At 47.8% G+C, this 7,112-nt stretch overlaps 2 protein-coding genes across 2 annotated transcripts in view; one reads left to right on the plus strand and one right to left on the minus strand.

The window, feature by feature from the left end:
- The window catches only part of Szt2 (SZT2, KICSTOR complex subunit), a 46,373-nt gene extending 40,377 nt beyond the window's left edge, over positions 1-5,996 (minus strand). Inside the window, exons 1-4 of the mRNA XM_026777488.1 lie at positions 5,913-5,996; positions 2,349-2,474; positions 1,365-1,538; positions 930-1,100 (exon numbers count right to left, since the gene is read on the minus strand). Of these exons, the coding sequence (XP_026633289.1) occupies positions 930-1,100; positions 1,365-1,538; positions 2,349-2,474; positions 5,913-5,939 (498 nt within the window). The 5' untranslated portion in view covers positions 5,940-5,996. The remainder of the gene's footprint in view (positions 1-929; positions 1,101-1,364; positions 1,539-2,348; positions 2,475-5,912) is intronic.
- An 89-nt stretch (positions 5,997-6,085) lies between these two features.
- The window catches only part of Med8 (mediator complex subunit 8), a 6,327-nt gene continuing 5,300 nt past the window's right edge, over positions 6,086-7,112 (plus strand). The window contains exon 1 of the mRNA XM_005370060.2: positions 6,086-6,136. Coding sequence (XP_005370117.1) covers positions 6,131-6,136 — 6 coding nt within the window. The 5' untranslated portion in view covers positions 6,086-6,130. The remainder of the gene's footprint in view (positions 6,137-7,112) is intronic.

Raw genomic sequence — 7,112 nt, forward strand, 5'->3', positions numbered from 1 at the left:
CTTAGTATCTAAAAAGCTGAGGCAGAAAATAAGAGTGCCAGGCCAGTCAGGTCGATTTAGCAAGATCCTGTCTCAAAAAGAGACTCAGTTTAAATGCAGCTTTGTCTAAAAGACTGGGTTTTAGTGGATGTTTCCTATTGGCGTTCTCACCATACCTATGTTAAAACCTATCAGTGCCTTTACCATACTCAGTTGAAACTATCTCCTGTAATCTCTGTCTCCCTCCTAGGCTCTTAACTACATCATCAGGACAGACAATATCTGGTTAATCTGTGCCCCCGGGACTTAGCCTGGACATGGCATAGTTCAGGCTCTGGTCAGTATTTCCCAAGAGGAATAGCATTTGAATGATTGAATGAGGAAACTCTTCTAAGACCTGAGCAACAAATCAAGGGGAGAGACTTGCAGGAGTAAATACGATGCAGGCTCAAGAAGCCAGCAGAGGCCGGGGCTGTGGCTCCATCGGTAGAGTACCTTTGAGTATGCGCGAAGCCCTGGGCATCTCGCACCTGTAATCTCAGCCTTTGAGAAGTGGTAGTAGGAACAGAAATTCAAGGTCATCTTTGGCTATACAGAAAACTCAAGGTCAGCCTGAGTGACGTGGCACTCTGCCAAGAGGGAGCAGAGCTGGGGGGAGACAGACAGTGAGATGGCAGGTAGATGCTTGCTACCAAGTCTGAAGCCCTGAATTCCATCCCTGGAGCCCATATGGTAGGAGAGAGCTGATTCCCACACACTGTCCTCTGACGTCCACCAACAAGGTGAAGTCACACAGACACACTGAATGTATGAGGAAAAGAGAGGAGGAGACAGAAAAACTGAGAACCTGGTACCTGGGCACAAACAGTGGAGACAGGATAAGGGCTTTGTCTCAATAGGCTGTTGGAAACTCAGTGTGCAAGTCTGAGCTGGGAGAAAAGATACACTACCTGGTGGGACTGCAGGCCAATAATGGAGGAATAGGCCTGGATTGTTACGTAGATCTCAGGCTGGAAGTCGATACAGGATCCAGGCACTCGGAAGGGCCGAAGCAGCCCACCCAGACAACGGGACAGAGCATGGAAAACTTCATCAAACAAGATCTCCCCCGTGGAATCATCCTGAGAGCAATGAAGAGAGAGATCTCACAGGGGAGTCCAAAGAGGTTCTACAGAGTGCAGAAATAAGCATGTTTCCAGGGCTAGCAGGACCCTTTTCTTATGGCCGACTGTGCCTGTGGACACAGAATAGGCTCCATTCCGAACACCCAGCATCCACTCACAAGCTTGTCTTTTCCCATAAAGCTGAGGTTGTTTCACTTTTCCCAGCTCTCTCTCCTTCTCACTCCCATCCTGTCATGTTACTATTTCCCTCAAACTACTTACCACGATGCCAGTAGATGGGCTGAGGTCCAGCTCAATAACAAAACGATACTGCCAAGCCAGGAAGGTGACTCGGGTGGAAGGGACAAGAAGGAAGGGCCTTGGGACCACTGGTTCATCTGGCTGCCATCCAGGGGGCAAAACACTGAGGACTTCCAATTCCTGCTCAGACTGAAGCTGACAAGATGGAAGAGGAAGAAAGGGTCGTGGGCTGGAGGGATGACTGCACACTGGTCAAGAAAGCTTGTGCTCTCAAAGAAAACCCCGCATCAGGGGGCCCACAGCCACCTGTAACTCCAGCTCCAGGGTAGCTAATACCCTCTTCTGGTTTCTATAGGCACCTACGCACATGTGACATACACTCACACACAGACAAATTTAAAAAAGTTAAAAGAAGAAGGCTGAGAAGAGTTCCCTCTTTTCTCTGAACCCCAATTCAGTCTGGCTGTAGCTGTGAGGCTGCAGAGAACGTTCGCAACCTCTTTAGCATCGCTGTCCTCATCTGCAAAACAAACACAATCCTAACACCAATCAAAAGTGCTGCTATGAGCCGGGCGGTGGTGGTGCACACCTTTAATCCCAGCACTCGGGAGGCAGAGGCAGGCGGATCTCTGTGAGTTCGAGACCAGCCTGGTCTAGAAAAGCTAGTTCCAGGACAGGAACCAAAAAGCTACAGAGAAACCCTGTCTCGAAAAACCAAAACCAAAAAAAAAAAAAAAGTGCTGCTATGCCATCTAAGGGAATCCTGCATAGGAATGCTTCCAAGACCTGCCTCCTATATCCAAAATGACCGTCCACTGGCTCCACTTTTTTACACCCTTTGCAGCACTAGCTAGAAAATGTATGAGTAAATTTCCCATAAGGAAGCATTTCATAGGAAAAGCCACAGCCCCTCGCAGCCTTAGAGCTCTAAGGAAAAAAGAAAGAGAGAGAGAGATCCTTCTGGGCCATGCCCTCACCTCCCACCTGTCAGTCACTAGGACATACCAGGAACTCTTGGGGTGTGGCCTGAACAGTTTGATGCAGATGATTAAGGAACCAAGCCAGGCGAACATTTCGGGAGATTCGATAATCTTTTTTCATTAACAGAAACACCTGCCCAGCTTCTTCTACCTAATGAGAGAGATAAAGGAGAAAAACAGAGGACATTGAGTGCCCAGTATATACACATCCCATTCAAGCAGCTTGTCCAAGGAGCCTACAGCAAGAGGAGAGGCAGCAGAGCTGATGGCTATCCCTGCCATCATGAAAAGTGCTCCTGACACAGACCACCACATCAATGAAGGGAACTTACCTTCTATGGTGTGTTTTCACAAATGTTTGCATGAGTTTCTCTTATAAACCATAAGCTCCTAAAGGTAGGAGAGGTGCTTTGTCCTGCTTGTACGCCCCTGGGCTTGGCAAACATTTACATGAGACCCAGTAAGTATCCAATCTGCTACAAGAACACTCGCCAGTAACCACCTCAGTCCTATCCACAGCAGACACTGAAGAAGCCTTCATTGAATGGTTTAAGATTCCTGAGCGAATGAAGCCTCCTAGGTGATAGCTCACTCATGTCAAGGTCCTGTGGGTCACATTCTCCATGCACACGCACACGCCGACCAACTGCCAATGCTTTAGTTTCTCTCCCCTGAGCCTTCAGAGGTGGCCAGTCCAACAGCATCCTTATTTTTCTACTATACAAACCCCTGCCAAAATGAGTCTGGACATCTCATCCTCCGTCCACACATACACTATGGCAGCTGTACTCTCACAGGAAGAAACTGATCACTTTGCCAAAGTGGTAAATTTTAAGAAGCTTGACTTCTTGGTCAGCAGCCTTTCTAGCCCCTCCACCCCTGTTTTTTTCACAACTACCCCAAACCTGTACTACCAGCAGAATGACTTACCTATCATTCACAAAAACTGAATAATTACCTTAGCTATTATATCATTAAAAACTGAATAAGCCTGTTAATGGATAAAGAATGTGGTTTTATGACAGCAAGAAACAAAGCCGCCTGCTCCTGTGTAGAATCCTAGGAAGATGGATGGTTAAGGTCCAGTAGAGCTCACTACATGAGATGCTCCGGATGGAGGGCAGCGATCAGTCACTGCATTACTGAAGGCACATTGGGGCACTCAGCTTTACAATTTTGTAACCTTTCTCTTGTTCTCAATGCTGTTCTGAATGACCGATGTCTCCAATGCTTAACTGAAGTCTGGTTCACCTGTCAGTTCTTACAGAATCCATCTTGAAACCAGGAATACCTGCCTAGCTTTCTGGGAAAACCTTCCCTTTATCTGTGATTCTTTGATTCAAACATTTCCAAAACCTCCTAAGGTGTCATACATCCAATATGTACTTTATCAGCACCAGAAGGCTAGCTTAATTTAAGCAGCTGGAATGTTTTTCAGAGTGGACTTCGGACACCAGCTGCATCAGAATCACCTGAGCTATTTATTAAAATGCACACTTGATTCCTGGGTACCACCAGAGACCAACTGAATTAAGAGCTGAAGGAGATGGAGAATCCACATTTGAACTTGCTCCCCTGGGCATTTTTCCATATCACTGTTTGAGAAGTGCTTTAATTAGTTATGTTTCGTAGCATTCACATTCATACGGAGCTTCAAGACCTCCATGCTAACCTCCCGGAGTCTGATGCACAATAACTTTTGAAATAGCCTGATAAACAAGACAAAGCAGGCGTTTGGCATCAGAGCCCCAGATTCGAATGTGTTCTATAATATGTTATGCATGTGACCTTGCAGGTTACTGAAATTTTTTCCAGGCTTCAATCTCTTTAATAGCTAGATAAGATAAGGATATCTTTGTAGGGATACTGCAAACAGGAGGGTAAGTACAATGGCAGAGGGAGGCTATCATTGTTCAGAATATTCATTGAACTCTACATACCATTTACACCAACCTGAATAAAGTGCTGCAGGCTCTGTGCTTCCTTTTTCCCCGGTTTTGTTCTTGTATCTTTGAGATAAAGGGCCAAATTATCCTCTAACCCCTTTCTAAAACACGTGCTATCTTCCTACGATGTAATGTAGATCCTTCCCTATGCTGAAGCCTCTCACCATTATAAACCTGAACTTCTAGCACGATCTCCACGTGAACTTCCCTCTCCCCAGTCTCAGCCCCTTTCCCACCACTACAGTAAAAGCAGGCAGCAAAGTGTTAAGAGCACCTTGGACCAAATGCTGGCTCTGTCAGTCTCTCCATTTGTGAACAGGGATAACAAGACTGACTATTTCCTAAGGATTGTACCTGTACTAGATACTTAGAGAACTTAAACTTCCTGAGTTCCACCTTACTGCTTACAGAAGAAGGTCAAATGTGCCATTAAACCTGAAACATCCTCATTTGCTCCTCTGACACACCCATTGCGACCCAATGTTCACTTATTCCTCAAAGCTTAGGAGGAGATCAGTCTTACACTCTGCATCCACCTAACAAGCAGCACAACTTTGGGTCCAGAGCAGCACTGCTCTTTCTTGGGAACCTAACAACTCCAAACATCGCTTTGTCTTCTTGGCATTCTGTTTCTAGACTGTTCTTTTTTTTTTTCACATGTGCAGCTTCTTCATCACATTCACGCAGCCATGCACGTGTGTATACTCCTACATATGTATACAGATATAAGTGCTCTGTGTACACACGGAAAAGCACGCGTCATACTGCACACATGGGGGTCAGAGGACAACTGGCAGGTATAGAGTTAGATCATCTATTTGGGAGTTCTAGCCCTAATACTAGCTGTGCAACTGTGTTCCTTTTTAATAGCTGTACCTCAGTTTCCTGAAAAGGGGGGGGGTGATAATGGTGCTTACCTTATAGGGCGGAAAGAACTGGTAACACTCAAGTGCTCAGAATGGTGGCTGACACGTAGTGGGGATTATACGTGCAGCCATTACTCTTCGCATCATTACACACATCCATCACCCTTCCCTCCTAAGTATTCTGCTGTGGCTCTGGACATTCTAGTCAAATCTAAGATTTTGTTTCCTTCTCAGATCCTCTAATTCGGCTAGAATCCTAAGGTATCTTGGCACGATAAGGCACCTTGCCTGCTCTGATTTTCGGTTTTCTGCTCTGTATAAGAGAATGAAAAATGCCAGATTCCTGACAAGAGTTCTTCGCATCTACGGGTGCCGCATGTGACTTAACTTGTGCTCCCCAAGCCACATCACAGAACAAAGACTTTTATAAAGAAGGAGACAGGATCTGGGAAGTTAAGACTGCTACGATGGTGGCAGGGCTTTTGCAAAAGCATGGAAGCCAAAGAGGAATCAACTCGTGCTACTGATTGCATTCCAGCTGATGAGATGCGAAAATCCGCAAAGTCGGTCAGCTTCGGTGTGACCAATGAAAACCGCAACTATTAACCCAAACACGAGTTTTGTCGGCACCATTATCTCTAGGTCTGTGGGTGGGAGACGCGGACCACGATGACATTTGAGTAAACAAAACAGCTACGGCCTCCTCGAGGCTCCGGAGGGTGAAGGCTGCTACACGCCTGCCCTCGGGCCTCGGCCCCGCGCCCGCCTGCCCCTCACCTCTGGCTCCGGGCGCTCCGAGGCCATCACACTGCCCTCCCGCGCCGGCCCGGGCCAGAGAGGCTGCTCCACTCCTGACCTCTGACCCAGCTAGCTCGGAACCGGGCAGGAACCGGAAGGCGTTGGGAGGGCCGCGTTCTGAGCTTTCTGATTGGTGGACACAGCCGGCAGTGCGAGAAACCGGAAGAGGAAGTGGTTGCGCCAGCCCGGCCGTGGCAATGCAGGTGAGAAGCGGGCTGGGCCTCCCAGCCCCTAGCCACAGGTTGGGAGGGTGGACAGGGTGACTCTGGGAAGTTGGTGATGTGAGGAGAGGGCAGAGGCCTCGGCTGTTTGGGGAAAGACGGCGAAACGAGGACAGCTTCGGGAATTGAGCCCGCTAACGCGAGAGGGTCAGAGACCTGGGGGAGGCAAGGCCGACTTGCTTGACTGTGTGAAAGGGTCGAGAAAGTAGTGGACTGGCCCCAGGCCTCGACCCTGGCGTAACAAGGCTTCAGAAGGGCTGAAGAGATTGCGGGCCGCCAAGGACGAAAATTAAGCTGTTTGTAATCCGAGGCTGTGGGTGGATCTAACCCCATCAGTCACATTGTGGGGTTTGCAAATCAGCTTTGTATCATTCTTCCCAGCTTGTACCCAGTTGCTAAGGGTGGAGAAATGGGGTAAATAGACCACAGATGGTCAAACGGAAACCCTCCACCGACTCAGTATTTAAAATTGTCTAACGTTCAGAAACAATGTGTTGGTTACCTCGCCTTTGTCTTTGATTACTCATTTAGTTCGCTGCACCTGGTAGTCCTACAGTGCGGGTTTATGGGTCACCCGAGTTTACGAAAGAGACACTGGAATACTGGCACAGCCATCCATGAGCACACATTGACTCAGCAAATGCTAAGGATAGACGACCCGTTGGGGAGGGGACTGCAGAGCTGGTATTCAGAGAAAGCCTCACACATCTAGGCAAAATGTGAGATTCTCCAGACTGTGGCATTGACAGTAGCAGCGTTCACAAGGTAGAGAATAATGGTGTATGTACCTGGACTCCAGAGGCACCCATGGGACAATGAACTTAAGGAATTCCTTCTGACCTTAAGTACCGATAGCACCCCTGCTATCATTGCCTGACCTTTCTAAAATGTACTGAACTTCTGAAAGAAATGTGACAAGCTGGGTGGTGGTGGTGCACGCCTTTAATCCCAGCACTCG

The sequence above is a fragment of the Microtus ochrogaster genome, unplaced genomic scaffold (assembly GCF_000317375.1).
Source record: "Microtus ochrogaster isolate Prairie Vole_2 unplaced genomic scaffold, MicOch1.0 UNK69, whole genome shotgun sequence".
NCBI lineage: Eukaryota > Metazoa > Chordata > Mammalia > Rodentia > Cricetidae > Microtus > Microtus ochrogaster.